At 36.9% G+C, this 20,043-nt stretch overlaps 1 protein-coding gene across 11 annotated transcripts in view; it reads right to left on the bottom strand.

The window, feature by feature from the left end:
* The window catches only part of LOC111049798, a 67,834-nt gene that overhangs the window by 12,104 nt on the left and 35,687 nt on the right, over positions 1-20,043 (bottom strand). For 10 of the 11 annotated variants that reach the window (XM_039427846.1, XM_039427851.1, XM_039427854.1 and 7 more), the window contains 2 exons: positions 15,680-15,733; positions 8,250-8,394 (listed from right to left, as the gene is read on the bottom strand). In XM_039427846.1, the coding sequence (XP_039283780.1) occupies positions 8,250-8,394; positions 15,680-15,733 (199 nt within the window). The remainder of the gene's footprint in view (positions 1-8,249; positions 8,395-15,679; positions 15,734-20,043) is intronic. The other variant, XM_039427855.1, reaches the window with a different exon arrangement.

Genomic DNA, 20,043 nt, shown 5'->3' with positions numbered 1-20,043 from the left:
CTCTGATGCAAAATTAGTATTAAATTGGCTCAGAACTCCAACTCATAAACTCAAGATCTACGTGAGCAACCGAGTCACACAAATACTTGATTTGACATCACCAGAAAATTGGTTTCACATACCTACTGATTGTAACCCTGCGGATCTGGCCTCGAGAGGTATCTCAGCACAAGATATTGTAGACAACTCCTTGTGGTGGCATGGACATCAATCGTTCCACGTGCAATTTGAGAAATTGATTATATCAGAGGTTGATAGGATTGAAGACGACTTGGAATTGAAACCTCAACTTTCAATTCTCACAACTACAATAGTTGAGAAGTCTCACGCTCTTAAGTTCTTTGGAAAATATTCCAACCTTCACAAAGCAACACGTATATTTGCGTTTGTGTTGCGCTTCATAAAAAATTGTAAGCTGAAGGAAACACACAGGCACAATCTTTGCAGCCATAGAGCACAACCGGCGCGCCTCACCTCTCCGCATCTGTCTGTTGCTGAATGTCGTGCAGCACTATTGAGTATTGTCAAACTTACTCAAGAGTTCTATTTCATTGACACTTTCAAGCTTCTCAACAAGGGAGAAAATCCTCCGCGAGAATTACACTCTCTAGCGCCATTCATCGATCCATCCGGTTCTCTCAGGGTGGGCGGACGTCTCAAACGATCCTGTCTTCCGTATGACAGCCGTCATCCACTGCTGCTGCCGAAATCATCTCACCTCAGCACCCTCATCTGCAATCAGATGCACCGAGATCATCACCACGTTGGCCCTCGCACCACTCAATCACTAGTTGCACGCAAGTATTGGATCATCTCGGCGCGTAACCTGATAAGAAGCCAAATACGTAATTGTGTCCACTGCACTCGTATGCGAGCCCAACCTAATCAGCCAGTGATATCTGATCTTCCAGACTTTCATGTTAGTGCATCGTTCCCATGTTGGCGTTGACTTTGCGGGTCCTTTCTATACAAAATGCAGCCCACTAAAAAAGACGAAACTATACAAAGGCTATCTCGCACTTTTTATTTGCCTGGCTGTAAAAGCGATTCATTTGGAATACGTGTCAGAATTAACAACTGAGGCCTTTCTCGCTGCATTCGACAGATTCACATCACGCCGAGGTCTACCATCGCATATGTACTCTGACAACGGTTTAAATTTTGTTGGAGCCGCTAAACACTTATCAGATATTTCCAAATTTCTGTCTGATAATAATACTGAGATATTGAATGGACTTGTCCAACGTGAGGTAACTTGGCACTTCAATCCACCAGTTGCCCCAAACTTTGGGGGAATTTGGGAAGCTAATGTTAAAACTGCCAAAGTGCTATTAAAAAATCAGATTGGTGACACACCAATGACTATGGAAGAATATTTCACTGTTTTTTCTTGTATTGAAGCCATTATGAATAGCCGTCCGCTGCTAGAACCCTCCCTGGACCCCAACGAAAACACACCGCTATTGACACCTGGTCACTTCTTGATTGGACGACCACTGCTTCAGGCCGTGGAGCTTCCTCTAAATGACTCCACCTCAAATCGGCAACGTTGGACTCACCTGCATCAATTAGTACAGTCGTTCTGGCGTCGATGGAAATCTGAGTATCTACAAACACTCATTCAACGAAATAAGTGGAAAACTCCAACAGAAAACATCAAAGTTGGACAAATTGTGCTTATAAAACATTTGAATACTGCACCTACACTATGGCCTATTGGTAAAATTGAGAAAGTATTTCCTGGACAAGACAAAATAATAAGAGTAGCGTTAATCCGCACAGCCGGCGGTACGCTCATCTGACCTGTGAACAAACTTATAGTGTTGCCAGTAGTCTGAATCTCGGCAGCCCCTTCTGAACCTTGTGTAAATATTCTATTATCGTCTACCCCGCTTCGTGTAACAATCATATATGTAACAGTTTCTTTGTGTGCATCGTATGTGTGATATCCGCTCCGTATTTATTTGCTAAATCTCAAATAAACAATTACATTTTCCTCAATAAAACTCCGATGTAGTTTTAGGTGGGCGGTTGGTAAAGACAGTTATCGTGATTTCCTTCCTTACCCCCACCCCACCCTCTTCATCGTAGAAGGAAGCATCCAAAAGCAGCTTCCCCCTCCAGTCTCAGTTGGCATGAAGTTCACGAAGCTACAACATCATTGCTGCTTTGAAGCCCCGGTTTCAACTGCATTTTCTTCAGTTTTTCAAGTAAGTTTTCGTTTATAAACACACAGCTCTTTTCTTTTGTTCACCCGCGGTCCTCCACTTGTAAAATTTCTGTTTCTAATCACCATGGGTGAGTATAGAAAAGCGAGCTTGGGACATTGTTTTTTATTTCACAAATTGTAGAATACAAGAAACTGTTGAATGTTATTGGACAATAAAAACTGAAATAGAAAATGAAGCAAAACTAAATTTTCAAAACTGTCCAATTTTATGTCAAGAATCGAATTCATATGTTCAGAAACTACATATTTCCTTTAAATGGAAGGAAAGACGATACTTTGGTGATAGAGCAGGCCCACTTGAAACAGTATGGTAGAGTCATAAAAGAAGAGCACTACTCCCTTATTCAAGAACCCGGCTCACTCTACATCGGTCATGTTACTCCAAACTCTGGAAGCTCAGAAGAAATAGTTAAATTTGTTATTTGTTATCTATCTTAACATGAAATATCTCTTGATTGTGATTGGCTGCGATGGTACTGCAGTCAATTCAGGTTTGAAATCTGGTTTGATACGCCGAATAGAGCTATTTTTGAGAATACCTCTACAATGGGAAATAATTTGTCTCATGCACTTGAATGAGTTGCCGTTTCGGTATTTATTTGAACACTTTGACGGCATAACAACAGGGCATACTTCCTCTAAAGGGCCAATCGGTGAAAAGTTATCTAACTGTGAAAAGCTCCCTTCCAGATCATTGACTGTGAAATCCATGAAATAGACAGACAAGTACTCAGTAAGGATCAGCAATATTTACTTGATATTTCTGGTGCAATCAAACATGACATCTGGTGCAATCTGGATAACAGGAAACATATAAAAGAGCTCAGATTCCGGAGAATTCCAAAGTCAAGGCAGGTCGATGAAAGAAGGAAAGCCATAAGAACATTTACGCCTCCAAAAATCAACTTTTGTGCACAAGACTACTTTGAATTAATCAACTAGATGGACTCCAATCTCACACTTTCATCACCTCCGTTGTTAAGGGGCTTTACAGACAAAGCAATAAAAGCGCACATTGACTCCAATAGTGACTCCATCCCTGACTGGAACTCTACTTTTGAAAAGTTTACTTGTCACCAAAGCTTCGAGTACGCTTTGTGAATTTCACAACCAAAATGGCTTCATAAGAGCAAATCTTCTGTCAAGATCGTCTATGGCCAATTACACAAGCAAAAGAGATTTCAAAGTTCCATTTGAAGGAAAAATGTAGTTTATAAACATATGAATTTGATTCTTGACATAAAATTGGACAGTTTTGAAAATTTAGTTTTGCTTCATCTCCTATTTCAGTTTTTATTGTCCAATAACATTCAACAGTTTCTTGTATTCTACAATTTGTGAAATAAAAAACAATTTACCAAGCTCGTTTTTCTATACTCACCCATCATATTGTATCAGGCTTCATCAAACTTGTCTTAAAGTAGCCCACATTGATTGAAAATGCTCAAGTTATGTTCTGTGAAAAATGTAATTTTTTCTATATTTTGGCGGATTTTAGGCTCCGTGCGCCACCGGTAGATATTGCCTAACCTAAATGAAAAAAAATCACAATGATTTCAAGCTACACTTTAAGTATTTTTCACCTATTACAACACGAAAAAATAAAATTTAAGTTGAAAAAAAATTCTGAAAAATTTCGTTTTTTTTAGATTTTTAACAAACTTTAGTGCCTATGCGCGACCGGAAGATGTCAACAAATGTTGATGTTCCCCTTCCAAAAGAGACACTTTTGCGAGCTATTACAACTTCGAAAAAAAAACTTATTTTTTTCGACCAACCCTAGTGAACAGGTCGCGAATCTCCTCTCCTTACGACATTCCCGATACTAGTTTATTTCTAGGGCAATTATTCTATTTTTGTGTGTTAATATAGAATAGTGTAGGACGAGTTCCGGAAAACTCGAAGATAGATCTTCCTTGGGGATTTTCTCTCTTGTTGGTTATTTCACCTGAATTCGTATCACTGGGGGTAATCGGGTTATCCTTGGTTTTGAAAACCTGTAAGGGATCTTAAGTTTGTGCTACAAACAAGTAAGTGGGAAATTTAACTAGGCTCTTGTAGCGGATTATTTTTGAGTACTTAATTTATAAGACTCTACTCTGTCGCTTCAAAACGTTTTTAAGTTTAATACGGGAAGTGAGAATCGGTTCGTCATTTTCCATATCAGTATCCACGTCGATTCAGGTAATTGTATGTCAGGACTGGTAGTCTGTATGTTTTTCCTTCTCTGTAGTAAGGTGGCCTTCAATTTAAAGAGTGATTTTTCTCAATTAATTTTTATTCTTGTAGGGAAATACCTGTCCTTTTTGAGAATAGTTTTCTCGATTAATTTTTATCCTTGTAGAGAAATTCTTATCATTTTGAGTAAATTTTCCTTACTTAATTTTCATATTGTAGAGTGGCCCCTGTATTTATTTTGCATAGCAGTTTCATTCGCTTTAATTTCTAGTAGGAAAATTCCAATCCTTTTCCTAGGGAACTCAGGTGCAGCTTGAGTTCGTCCTGGTCGAAGTCATTCAGACTGCGACGTCCTTTCTCTTACTCTCTCTTAATTTTTCCTGTTCTTAAATCCTTCCAGCTCTCAGGTACAGCTTGAGAACTTCCTTGTCGAAGTCCTTAGACTGCGACATCCTTTCTCTTTCTTTCTCTTAATTCTTCCTGTTCTAAAATTCTTCCTGATCTCGGTTCCAGATTCGAGATCGTCCTAGTTGCGGGTTTTCAGACCCGCGAATCCTTTCTAAAATTCATAGAAACCTGTCTCCTTAAATAGCAAATATTATTTGCTGGTTTTCCCTGTGGAAAATTCACGAATTTTCCTGTGATCTCAGTTGAAAATTAGAGATCGATTTTGTTGTAGTCCTCAGACTGGCAATTACTTGGAAAAGCCCATTGAAATCTTTTCCTGAATTAGGAGTCTCTGACTCGATACTTTCCTTGTGGAAAATCCTGGAAAAATCCTATCCTATCCTGACAACGACAGACTGTTGTCTTCCCAATATTAATCTACAGAATGTGTTTGTGAAAACCTTTTCTATCCTCTCATAATAGTCGACATACTGACTATTGATTTAAAAGCGATTCGGACGATTGAGAGTGATTCCCATTCCCTTAAGGGCTGTCACAGATTAGCCCTTAATAACCGTCGCGCAGTTGCCAGACTGGCGCGGAAATCCTGTTTAGCAGTTTCAGGATTGCTGAAAATCCTTACGCAGCTACAGGCTCGCGATTCAGAAATCCCATACCCAAAACTCTATACTCTAAACTTCAATTTCCACATAGCTGAAATTTATACCCTGTATTTAGCTAGCAGGTCCAGCTTGCTGAGAACTAGAGCGCAATTCTCAGATTGCGGATTATTGAACAGATATTTATTTGCTGTAGAGAATGATAATCTTATTATTGATTCTCTGTACCGTATACCCTATACCCTATACCTCAGACCCTGTACCCTATTTTCTATAGCTTACACCCTATACCGTACCCTATTTAACTATATCTTAAATACCACTAACAACTCCATAGTTCCGCCATACCGTTACTCCATAGCCCTCACCTTAAATCCTGTAGTAAAACCTCTTTCCGGGCTCGCAGATCCAGTCTGCCCGCCGTCAACTCGTAGTTGGTTCAGATTGCGTACTACCTTTATAAATAGAATTATTTGTGGGGATCTGATAGTCAGATCCGTCTCCTTGTATAGGGTTATCTTAATCTCTTTAACACTCACCCTGTATTCCAAAGGCCGAGGGCCGAATCGGCCAGCAACGGCACGGGCAAATACTCTTCCCCTGAAATTAAAAATCTCGCGAAAGAAGCAGAGGGTAAAGAATTAGGATAGGGGGAGAAGTGTAGGTCCGGTATCTCCACCAGTCAGTACGGTTACTAACCCCGACCCATACCCGGCTGTAGCTAGTCCGCGTCGTAGCAATACTTCGCAATTATTAGATAACCTAGAGGGTGAAATAGGGTATCCTATTACTATACTGTATAAATAACACTATTCTACAGAGTGGGTGAAAAGTCCGAGAACGGCTTAATATCTCATACACAAAGGTAATTTGACGGTAGGTGTGATTGGGGATCCGACTCAAATTGAAAAAAACTACTTTACAATGACTTTAAAAATCTGGTCCGCCATCTTGGATCCGCCATATTTAATGCAACTTCATTTTTTCAAATAGGAAGGTGATCATGTGAGACATGATTTCGATAGGGAATTTCAAGAAAAAATGAATGGCGGAAACCGCATATCAATATCTCAAACCGTTTCGAAGATATTCACATTATTAATCAATACTATTCAAAGCAGAAAAGTCTGAGAACGGCTTAGTATCTCATAAAAAGAAGTGATTCCAAGGTGGGTGTGATTAGTGATGTTACTCGAATTGAAAAAACTACTTTACTATAACTTTAAAAATCTGGTCCGCCATTTTGAATGCAACTTTATTTTTTAAATAGGAAGGTGTTTATGCGATACATGATTCCGATACATTGATATCTCAAACCGGTCAGAAGATATTCACATTATCAATCAGTACCATGCAAATCAGAAATGAAATACATGAGTTGGTATTGATTAATAATGTGAATATCTTCTAAACGGTTTGAGATATCGATGTGCGGTTTTCGCCATTCATTTTCTCTTAAAATTCCGTATCAGAATCATGTACGGTATCACATGACCATCTTCCTATTTAAAAAAGTAAACTTGCATTCAAAAAGGCGGATCCAAGATGGTGAAGCAGATTTTTAAAGTCATAGTAGAGTAGTATTTTCAATTCGAGTTATACCCCCCTTGGAATCACTTCTTTTTATGAGATACTAAGCCGTTCTCAGAAAATGTCTTTTCTGATTTTCTCTCCGTCTGTCTGCTGCTGTGTAACCTACATTCGCCTACAAGGAGGACGACAACACTGGATAGCTAGGTCACCTGGTAGCGCAAGTAAACTTGATAAAAATGTTGAAAATGCAGTGGGTTATTTACAACGCAATGTTGCGATCCAGCCAGCTAAACCTAGACCCATATTATAATTATTGATAGTAGGATTAACATCAGTAGCATCTAACTGAAGATGGCTGTGTTCGTGTTTCCTCGATAACATAAATTTTTAATTTTCAGGGATAACATAACAAACTGTACTGGATTGTCGTTGCTGAATTTGTGTCAACAATCATCTGAAGCAATAGTTTACCAAAGAGAGATTGACGGTGAAAGCTGGCGAACAATAGGTAGGTCCATCACTAAAATAAATTGCAACTAAAGTTTATTACATCTTCTTCCTGGGGACAATCCAAAGAACCATTGAAACAAAAAGTTAGTACAGTGTATCTTTAGGCCAGTCACCAGGTACATTTTGCTGAACACACTTTTTTTTGTACAATGATTGTCGAGTATTGGACAACTTGAATACAAAAAGTTGACGTTTCATCCTGGAGCTATCTACAGAGTGAAAAACCACGGATTTCCAGTTCTCTGCTAATTCCGCTAAATTGAGCTGTCGGACAGAAAACATTTCTTTTGAATAATCAAATTTCGAATACAATGAAGTGTAATACAATGAAATCTAAAATAATTCAAACTTTTTCAATGTCCTATAGTCTTAATTGAATTCATCTGCACTATGTACGATTTTGCGTGCTTGTTACTCATTGAAGTAATATAGAACCATGAACAGGTATTGTCATGGATCAAACTAGTCAAAAATAATGCAAGGAAATTTGTTATCGGGTTTAACTGGAAATCCAACTATTAACCTTTATGTATTTGAAATTATTTGATTTTCCATAGTAGTATAAAAATAATCCTGAATGCAGCTATTTTCGTTTCTATTAGCCTCTACATTTTTAATTCATAATAAGCCACAGAAATTGAATTATCTTGATTGATGACCTATACTTCTAATTATAATGATAAAATAATTTTTAAAACTTAATTATCAAGACCTATTCTAGACCTATTAATACTAAAATAAATATTTTTATTCTATTCTATAAGTTTATTGGATGACAATAATAATTTTACCAGATTCCATAGGAATTGAATTGACCACCATCAATATTTGCTGAGTAAACAATGGGTGTGTGACGTACATAAGAACACGTTTCAAAGCACTGTAATTCTCTGCCCTCAATATGTATAAACTTGTCGAGATTGTGGTTATTTGCATCTGTAAGAATGATAGAAAAATATAGATGACATAATAATTTTTTTTGTACACTTGCACTAAGGTGCATTCACATTACATTTCTAAATTTTGCATATCGCATTACATTAGGATCTTGATACAATCTTGAGTCAAAATACAAGAAATTTACTATTAATCTCCCAGCTATAGCGACTGAACTTCAATTTAAACAAAAACTATTTCTTCGATGGAAGTTCCATGGAAAAATAATGTTAAATACCGTATATTGAGTTGATAACATTGATAAGATATTCAGACTCAATTCATTGTTGTTTCCATAATTATGAACCGTTCTCCATAATTATGACTCTCCAATTTTGCGCGGAAAGAACTCAACTACACTGTTAAAACATATTTCCTGTGGCTAACCTTTCGAATGTATTCGACTTCGACCTTCATTCTTAATTGAGACGCCGAGTAGTATACATAGTTGTTTAGAGCTGCGGAACATAATAACATATTATTGTGTTGTGATTATTGCAAAAATGAGTTATAGCTGATAGACTAGTGAATCCATCCGTTACGTTACGTATGAGATCACCGGTCAGGGCGCCATATGGATTAATTTATTCCGGAATTCGAGGAAGTGGGAGAAGAGCAGGAGCAATCATCATCTTCAGGACAGGTCCTGGAGTCCCCTACAATGGAGCAACCAGCAGAGCAATCTACATCAAAGGTAATCAATCAGCAATGAATTTTCAAAGGATTATGAACTTTTAAAGCAGATAAAGCACGAACTTAATCTATGGGCGGAAGCGGAATATGAAAAAAGAAAAGTTCTGAGAGCTGATTTCGACAGATTTATTTCAATAACTAATAAATTGTCGGAAACAATCGTCAAATTAGAAACAAGGTCAGTAACAATTTCACAGCTAGCGGCAGGGCTCGGAAACACCAATAAGGGTATTCAGGAGTCCCTTAAAAATATAAATAAGGCGGTAGACAATATAAAACAAAGTGAAAGTAGGCCTACGTTAAGCTATGCTGATATGGTGCAGTTGCCAGGAAAATCGAAGGAAAATAGAGTTGCAGGGGACAATGTTAGGAAACTACAACCACAGGAGCATATAGTTATGTTGCAGCCAGTCAAACCAGTCCTGAACGAAGTGGAAAACAGTAGAATTATTAAAAATGTATTGCGGGAGAATATCAAAAACAAAGACGATATTAGAGTTAAAAAGACCGTGAATGTTAGAGGAGGTGGCCTCATGATTTTTCTGAATTCGGAAGAGGACAAGAAGAAAATAATTGAATATGAGGCGTTGAAGACTGGAAATATGAAAAATTTGAAAATAGTTGAACCACAGAATAGGAAGCCACGTTTAATAATTTACAATGTCCCTAGTGATTTAAGCAAAGAGGAACTAGCCGAGAGCATTTTCAACAAAAACTTTGCTAGCTCTGAATTAGGAAAAGAAGCATTTTTAAACGGATGTAAGCCTCTCTACAAGGTTGGACCAAAGAACAAGGAAGTAGTTCATTAGATCATTGAATGTGAGACCGAGATAAGAAGAATTCTAATAAATAGGAAACGATTCTTTGTCGACATGACTTCTTGCAGGTTAAATGACTTTATTTCGGTTCAACGGTGCTTCAAGTGCCAGTGCTTTGGTCACGTTTTAAAGTATTGCAAAAAAGAAAGTGAAGTCTGCGGTCACTGTGCTGAAGATCATAGCACTAAAGATTGTCCAAATACCGCCAAGGAGGCAATATGTAGCAATTGTAAAAAGAAAAAAAGCCATCAAATCATAAAGTTCACGATCCACAATGTCCTAGCCACCAGAAATCATTGCAGCAATTGATTGAAAAGACTAATTATGGGATTGTTTAAAAATATACATATTGTATATTGTTCTCAAAAAATAATAAATCAGGCTGGAAATATTGTGTTGGATATTAATGAAATTTTAGGTAATTTGAATGATAAAAATAGAGTTCAACAAAGATCAAAAAGTAGGACATCACTCGTATTTAATTTTGGAGGTTACACTGACCTGAATATTTCCTTCGCCAGCGTAAAAAACGAAAAAGTAAATATTTCCAAGGGCATTGCTACCGTAGTAAATAGGAAATGTATAAGCATTGATTAGGTACTTCAATAGTCTAACTACTATATTTTCACAAACAAAGCAAATTGATGCGTCGGTCAAATTCGACGAGACATTGAAAATACTCAATTTGTTTTTATTGACAGATAATAGTAACTTGCTTTCCAATCTAAAAATATTACTATCTATGATCGATGAATGGGCTTCAGATAAACAAGCTCTGACAGTTGGAATTGATTTTTTTGGAACCGTGGCTGATGTATCTTGTATTGATCTCTTAAGTACTGTCTTGGCAACAAAACATATTAAATTTGTGTTTTACTACAAGGGTATAAATAATCTTACATTTTTATTAAATATTCCAGAAGAGAAAAACAATGAGAAAGCATGTCCAACGGGATACTTACCTGAAAAACCACCCAAACATGAATTTATAAATAGTATGCTGGAGCACAGAAATCTTCTGAGTCGACATGATCAAATAAATTCTATTATTTACTATGAAATTCTGACTAACATTACAAGAAAAAACTTATTGAGCTCTTATCCGTACCTAATAGATATAAAGCGTAAAGATATGAATATTTATGATAATAATCTAAGAACATTTCTTGGCCAACTGGAAAAAGTTATAGAATGGGCTTCTGCTTGGATAACGAAGGAACCTACGTGGAATTCAACGAGAGTAATAAAAGATTCTTAACAAAAGAAAAATACATTCTTGTTAGTAGAGATACACAACTCATGTTAAACGGTGAGCTGTATCAGAAAATATCATCAGTTGACATTTCTGCTTCAAGTCTTCCTAATATTACGTGGATAGATGGTGTGCCAGGGTGTGGAAAGACGTTTGTAATACTGAACCAGCATAAACCAGGAATAGATTTAGTTCTAAGTCAAACAAGAGCAGGAATCAAAGACATCAGAGAGGCTGTCATTCATAAGTACGGGAAGGATTACTGTAGAAAGATAATCCGATCAGATTACAGAACAGTTTCATCTTTCATTATAAATGGAGTGGGCAAGAAATATCATCGTGTCTTTATAGATGAGGCTGTACTGATGCATGCTGGCTACATTGGTTTCATTGCGAAATTATCAGGATGCTCCGAAGTTTTCCTACTTGGTGATTCTAAACAGATTCCTTACATCGAAAGGAGTGGACTGAAAGTTAGATGGTCTCATCCTTCAGTTTTTTGTGAGCCCACACGGAAAGTGACATTAACTAGAAGATGTCCGATCGATGTATGCTGCGCACTATCCAAATTCTATGGTAAAATTGAAACAACTAGTGGAACTCTTCGCTCAATTAGGAAGACTATTTAACGGCGGTCTTCCACAGCTTGATCCAGAAACACTCGTATTGACATGCACGCAGAATGAGAAAAAAATTATTCAAGAGTTACTAGGTGACAGGATTGATAAAACTATAAAAATTCACACGATACACGAAGCACAAGGTCTTACTTATAGAAATGTTATTCTAGTGAGGACAAATTCAAAGGATCTAGAGATCTATAACAGTGAAAGTCATGTGATTGTAGCACTCAGTAGGCACACTCATAGTTTCAACTATCTAACAGCAGCGGAGAATAATCTCATATCATTGCTTATAAATAACACATTAAGCTTTGATGATAAATATATAATGAGATGGCAGAGGGAAATAGAGGAGAACAAGCATGGAGGGGTGCGTCTGAATAAGCATGATGATGAGCAATAATAACGTGCTGGATGTGGCAAATGAACTTGATTCCGTGGATGAGATAGAGGACAGTGTGGTTGAGGATAAACAACAACTCCACGCTGCTCTTCAACACTCTAATGTAACTGTATTTTCTCTCAATATCAGAAGTATTAGGAAGAACTTCGATGACCTGATGATTCAGCTACAGGATATGTCCTATGATTTCGATATAATAATACTAACAGAATGCTGGATCAAAAGAGATTATACACAGAAGCAACTGAAGGCCTACAATATTTTCCACTCTTTGAATAATCGTACTCAAAATGATGGAGTAATTGTATATGCAAAAGAAAATCTCAACGTACAATCGGTAGAACTAAATATTAGACAGGCCAACGTTCTTCATCTACAACTTCAAACATCAAAGGAGAGATATAATATATTAGCAGTGTACAGATCACCTTCCTACGCCAGCATAACAGAGTTTTTAGAGGACCTTGAAACAGTGCTTGGTAGACTGAGAGGTCAACTTATTATTTGCGCAAGAGACTTCAACATTAATATGCTATAGCCACATCACCATTATCAACTTGATGACTATTACGACTTATTGAGTGAACACGGTTTGAAGAATTGCATTAAAAAGACTACCAGGGTAACAGCGGGAACGTCTTCTTGTTTGGATCATAAATGTTGACCAACTGTAAAAGTAAAATCCATCCAATCGTATATCACTCGAGTATCACAGACCACTTCATTACAATTCTTGGTTTGGAAGAACATCAGTTAGACAGAACAAATGGGGATGAACAGAGCTCAACTAACTGTCAACTCTCAACTAACTGTAAATCTGTCAACTTGAACGGCTTGAGGGGAGGACTGCGAGTGGAACAATGGACGGAGGTTTTTGAGTCAAATATCACAGACTCAGCTTAGGAAAAGTTCCTAGAAATTCTACAAAAACATATTGAGAGCAATACACATCATTACAGACAAAAGAAGAGGATCGAGAGCATAAAACCATGGATAACACAAGGACTTATCTCAGCTATAAGAACAAGGGATTCTCTAAATAGAAGAAGGAAGCTGGACCCAGAGAACAGAGAACTACCCAACTACTACCGAAGATACAGAAATACACTGACGTCACTCATCCAAACTACAAAAGAAAATTATTTCAAGATGCAACTAAATGAAGCAAACAATGATGTAAGGAAGACATGGAAAATAATCAAGGATGCTACAGATTCAAATCAGAAAAAGGATATACAACTGAATGCTTTGAAAATTAATGGTGACATAGTCACACTGAAAGATAATCCTAGAGAACTATTGAGTCATGTAAATAATTTCTTTGATAATATTGGAGATAGTATGGCTAACAAAATATCTGAGAGTCTGAATAAAAATATCAAACAAATTATAGCAGATAATGTACCAGAATTGCATGTACCAAATAATATGTTTCTTTTCCCCATAGATGAAAAGGAAATAATAAACACAATTGATTCTTTACACAGCAATAGTGCACCAGGCTTAGATGGATTAGATAATAGGACCTTGAAAGGAATAAAAGATTTAATTTCTAAACCTTTAACTTATATTTTCAATCTGAGCTTGTTATATGGTACTTTTCCAAGAGCAATGAAGCAAATCTGTGTCAGACCCATACATAAAGCAGGTGATAAACTTATTATTAGTAATTATAGACCTATTTCACTGATTAGCAATGTATCAAAAATTTTAGAAAAACTAGTTAAATCAAGATTAATAAGCTTTTTAGAAATTAATAATATTTTTTCTCCTAACCAATTTGGCTTCCGCAAAGGTATAAGTACAGAATTAGCTGTATTAGAATTATCAAAATTTGTAACTAGCAATTTAGAGGAAAAGAATAAATGTCTAGCAGTATTTTTAGATTTATCAAAGGCCTTTGACTCTGTTTCCCATGACTTATTATTTAATAAAAAAGCTCGAGGCAATAGGTAAAAGAGGAGTGCCACTTGAATGGTTCAGATCCTACCTCAGCAATCGACAGCAAAAAACAAAGGTTGAGAATCATATGAGTGCAGAGGGTTCCATGAAGTTTGGAATACCTCAAGGAACAGTTTTAGGACCAATTTTGTATTCGATCTTTGCAAATGAGTTGTGCTCCATTCAAATTCAAGGTAGAGTTATAGCCTTTGCTGACGATACAGCACTCCTTTTTCAAGGAAAAAACTGGGAAGAAGTGTTCCAAACAGCAGAGATAGAACTAACAAGAATCACTAGTTGGTTAAGAAATAATTTATTGCATTAAATTCAGAAAAAATAAAATTTCTAGCTTTTTCTTTAACAAATAGCACAAAACCACACATGACAACAATGAAGCTTCATAATTGTGATAGAAATAGTAACAATATAATTGTAATTTCCCACTAATAGAATGCTCTGACAATATAAAGTATTTAGGAATAATAGTAGATGATTCATTGAAATAGAACAAGCACATAACATATACAACTGCCAAAATAAGGAAGCTTATAAATACAAATTCTATCAATTAAGGCGTATCATAGACAAAGAAATGTTGAAAACTGTATACTTAACATTAGTTGAATCTCTTTTAAGGTACGGTCTGTTAGTTTGGGGTGCAGCTAACTTCAGTTTTATAGATCCATTATTTAAAACTCAAAAACGCATTTTGAAAATAATGGGAAACAGGGAATTCCGGTTTCCAACTGTAGAATTATTTATAGAAAATAGAGTACTCAGCGTTAGGCAATTGTATATATTGTTGTTATTAGGTATATGAAAAAACATTAAAATAGGAACCATATCATAAATCATAGCCATAATACTAGAATAAGAGAACGTTACAACCAAGAAGTACCAAGGATGAATACAGCATTTGGGCAAAGATCACTAGGATATTTAGGGCCTACAATATCTAATAGAATACCATTAGAAATCAAAGGAGAGGAAAATTTCAATAGCTTCAAAAGAAAAATTAGACATTGGTTATTGAGTATTGGGATACAAAGTAGTGAGGAACTAATATAGTAATTAATACTACTTAAGTAGGATTTAGATTTAAGTAGTATTCTTTTTAAATAAGTATTTATAGGTAGAAAATATAGTACCTCGGTTTAGTATCTTTGTACTAGGTGATGCTTAGGGTAATAGATATAGTTTTAGATTTTTTGGAATTTTTGTATTATCTGTTGTAGCATAAATCAGTATTACTTTGATGATAACCTCGACACATATATTATATAGTGAGGTATCATTTTCTAAACCCTGAATATTGTTATATTAAGAAATATGTATATAATGTAATGTATATGTATGAATTTATGAATAAACTCCTCAGGATGTGTCGTCCAACATCCAGAGAAATTATTATTATTATTATTCTGAATAAATCTATTTCTGTGTTATTCAGAATTTCAACTGGTAGGATATTAAGGATTCTTCGACTCCTGAGATCACACAGCAGACTCACAGTTTTGTAAAAGTATTCCAATATACATAAATACAGAGTACTCACTCTTCACAGTTGCATAGCAGAGTGCATTATATATTGTACAATCCTTGTACAAGCCTGAAAAAATTGAATGATATCACAATGATTGTATGTCAAAAGAGAATCAGATCAATGTGATTGAAATTCTATAAACTTCATTGAACGAGCGACAGCGAGTTCTCACATTTGTCTCAAGGCCAAAGTCATTGTCCGTCTGTAGAGCTGTTTTTGTGCTTGTTTGTATGTTCTACAATAACTTTTGAAAGAATTTATCAATCAGCTTCAATTTTTTTCATACATATAACTTACGATTAGAACATTTTTACTGGTCAATTTCGTTGAACAACAAAATTGACTCACTCCTTCCTTCTTTTTCAGGATATAAAAAACATTAGAAGTGCATAAGAAAAAAATTGTTATGATTCAGCATTTAGTTCGAATTAATTGAAAATTGAAAATGTTTTATTGGCAGAAATATAAAATTACAATATCTTAGAAATACATAATAAATGCAATACAAATTTTACAACATGAGAAAATACTATTACAAAATAAAATGCAATGCTATCTGAGTATTTGCATCTCGAGGGACTAAACCTGTTTGAGATGGTGATATAAAATTGATTACAAAACTATAGCACTAAAATGTAGTTACTGAGGCCGACAGTCGCATATGAAGTGACACATATTACATAACAGTATCAATGATTTATCAATTTTAGCTTCGAAGTATATTGTACAATATTATGATATACAAGTCTACATGAGAATTCTAAAAAAAAGTATCTATATTCTCACATTTGATTACAAATCTCTTGACATCTTTCAAAAACCTTGATCGTATCTTGCACTGTGTTCTGAACAAAGCTCAGGCTAGAGCTACCAGAGGACTGTAATTTACTATTAAAATAATCAAATACAAACAAGGGGCAAAATTTAATCTTCAATTTGAGCCAGGTTATTTGTACTGTTAAACTCTGCATTAATGAACAATAAAAAGAGCAAAAACTCACCAGATTTAATCCAATCTTGTCTACTTGCCCTTCGAAGCCTTTATTAGGTGTTTTGGTCAGATTCAGGGTGGGATGAAATCTAGGAAAAAGACAGGTTTTCGCTTCCGGGCTGTCTTTTCGTGTTGATTCTGTGTTCCACTTGCAGGTCATACACTGTGTTTCGAACAAAGCTCAAACTGGATTCTTTATAAATTCAAATATGATTCAAATTAATTCAATTCAACACTATTTACGCTGTTATATTCATAATTCACACACACTACACTCAAACAATTATTTACAAGAAATTTCCGATCGAAATTACATGACAAAAATACAAATTTTGGTCTTGCAACAAGACAATGGGCTGACAAGACAAGAACGACTGGGGCTTTTTTCTTGACAAGGCCAAAACAGCTGGACGGTCTGCGCTGGCGCAAACAAGCCTGCTATTGGCAGAACTGCAGTCTGGGATTTTGGCGCTACAGTTCGAATTCTCTGGCCAGACCATACCCCCGCCTCTGAAAAACTATTTTTCAGCCAAGTTACAAAAACTGAAAAAACCACAGAAAGGGAAAAATACAGACATGCCAAAAAGAACAAAAAACACCAACACCAAAAAACAACACAAAGAAAAATTGCAACAAGCACAACAACTATTGAGTTGGGAGTGGATATAATTTTGTTACTGGTCTTTTATAAATACCAGTTTTTAGGCGAACACTCGCCACTCGAACCTCGCCATCACTTCCCGGAAACACTTGCTCAATGACACCCAGTGGCCACTGCAATGGAGGTGTGTTTGGTTGGTCTACTACCACAACCGTTCCCACACTGATAGAAGTGGGTGATTTCAACCATTTTTTACAAATTTGAAGTTCGTGCAGGTACTCTCTTCTCCATCGGTTCCAGAACGATTGAATAAGTTGATTGATCAATTCATACCTGGTGAGACGATTCACAGGGACACTGTCCACGTCCCGCATGGGAAACGATTTCAACAGTGTTAGAGTCAAAAAGTGAGCTGGGGTTAAAGCCAGCAGTCCACACTCAGTACACACAGTGGGCGGGAATTCAGGACACCTTCAATCTGCACCAATACAGTGTTCAGTTCCTCATAGGTGAGAAGTTGATTGCCAATTACTCGGAACAGATGCAACTTTACAGATTTGACATTTGCCTCCCACAGACCTCCAAAATGCGGTGAACCAGGGGAAATGAATTTCCAATCAATTTTGTGTTCGGCAAGTTGACTAGTCAATGTGGTTTGAAACTCGGATGAGTTCAAAAGTTGAGATTTTTTTCGCAACTGTTCCTTGGCACCTACAAAATTAGTACCACAATCGGAATACATCACACGACAGGGTCCACAACGTGACAAAAAACGACGAAACGCAGCTAAAAACATGGGCATTGATAGATCCGATACCAACTCAATATGTACCGCCTTTGTTGCCATACACACAAACAGACAAATGTAGGCTTTCAAAACACAAGGATTACGACGTCTCGTCATAGTCGCAGAGGACCAGCGTAATCCACACCACAATTTTCAAATGGTTTGCATTTTGACACTCGACAAGCAGGCAGGTCACCCATTTTTGGAATAATTGCATTATTAGTAGGTCAAACATGGAAACAACGATTACACTTAAAGACACAAATACAAATAATAGAGCGAGCAGACAGTATCCAGAATTTCTGTCTGATTAAGGACAACAATAACGAAGGTCCAGCATGACAATTCTTCTTGTGATGATCTTCAATTAACATCGATACAAAACCGTCGGATTTTGGTAAGATCATCTAATGACAAGTCTCAAATTCCAGTCCAGCATGAGACAAACGACCGCCGACGCGAATCACACCTCTATCAATGAATGGAGACAGGCGATGTAGGCGCATAGAACAATCCTCTCCCTTCTCTAATTGTACAAATTCAGATGAAAAATGTATCTTCTGTACCACTTTACATAGATACCTCTCAGCAACATCGAAATCTGATTCTTCTGATTGGGGTAAGATTTGTAAGAATTTGAGAACAAGAATTACAATTCTCAAAAGATGACCATAATCTGAACAACGACCAATCAATGAATATACTGCATTGCTGTTACAATCAGGAGATTTTGTGACTGTCAACACTGACGGTTTTTTCGCCTCCGGTGGATCCACTTGAGTTCCATTTGAGTTCGAACGGGCCAATCGCATTCGTCCTCTGCTATCCATGATGGACCTGAGAGCCACAACGGAAAGTTCACAAGCTCAACTGGTGATAAACCTCTAGACAAACAATGAGCGGGATTTTCAATTCCGGCAACATGCATCCACTCCTGTATACAAGAATCCTGTATTTTTGCGATGCAATTACCAACAAAAGTTTGCCATTTCACGGATGGAGCATTAATCCAACACAAGGTGACTGTAGAATCAGAGAGTGCGACAATACGAGACACATGACAACGTTCACTAATAATAGTGACTACTGAATTCATGAGTTCTGCCAACAAGAGTGCCGCACACAACTCCAAACAAGGTATTGAAACAACTTTAGATGGTGCTACCTTGGACTTTGAACACAATAATACAACTCTTGGCTCCTCGCTCTCCTTCTGCGACTTCACATAGATAACTGCATCATAACCAGACAATGATGCGTCACAAAAACCAATCAAACTGATGTGAGAATCCTGAAACAAACCAACGTGACGTGGAACAGCAAATTTCAACAATAGAGGCAACTCTTTTTGACAATTCTCCCAAAGAGTGCAGATAGACTCAGGCGGCTTCTCATCCCAATCCACTCCTAATTTCCACAGTTTCTGGACAAGACATTTTAGAAATAATGTAAACGGTGACAAGAGACCAAGTGGATCATAGATACGAGCCATCACTGACAGAATAGAACGCTTAGTAGTGACGACCTCAGCACTCTTGACTGAAAACTGAAACAGATCAGTACTAGGTTGCCAATTCAATCTCAAGATAGCCAAGGAGTTGTCTGCTTCGAAATCCTTGTACGAAAACGATTTCTCTTCCTCCAAGAATTTCTCCAACATTGATGGTGAATTTGAAGTCCACTTTGTGAGCGAGAAACCTTCCCCCTCAAACAGCTGCTTGGACTGACGATACAGCTCCGCGGCCTCTGACTCTGTGGCGACAGATGTGACTAAGTCGTCCATGAACATGTCTCTTGGTATTCTCGCCTTGGCTGCTGGGAAACGATTTCCATCCTCCTCTACAAGCTGGTGGACGGTGCAAAGCGCCAAATATGGAGAGCTTGAAACACCAAAAACAACACAATTGAGCTGATAAATTTCGATCGGATCCTCCGGCAAAAATCTCCACAATACATGCTGATAACGACGGCAGGAATCCTCCACTAATATCTGTCGA

This window comes from Nilaparvata lugens, chromosome 5, assembly GCF_014356525.2.
Source record: "Nilaparvata lugens isolate BPH chromosome 5, ASM1435652v1, whole genome shotgun sequence".
Classification (NCBI taxonomy): domain Eukaryota; kingdom Metazoa; phylum Arthropoda; class Insecta; order Hemiptera; family Delphacidae; genus Nilaparvata; species Nilaparvata lugens.
The sequence above is the reverse complement of the archived record's forward strand: the minus strand, read 5'-3'. Positions and strand labels throughout refer to the sequence as shown.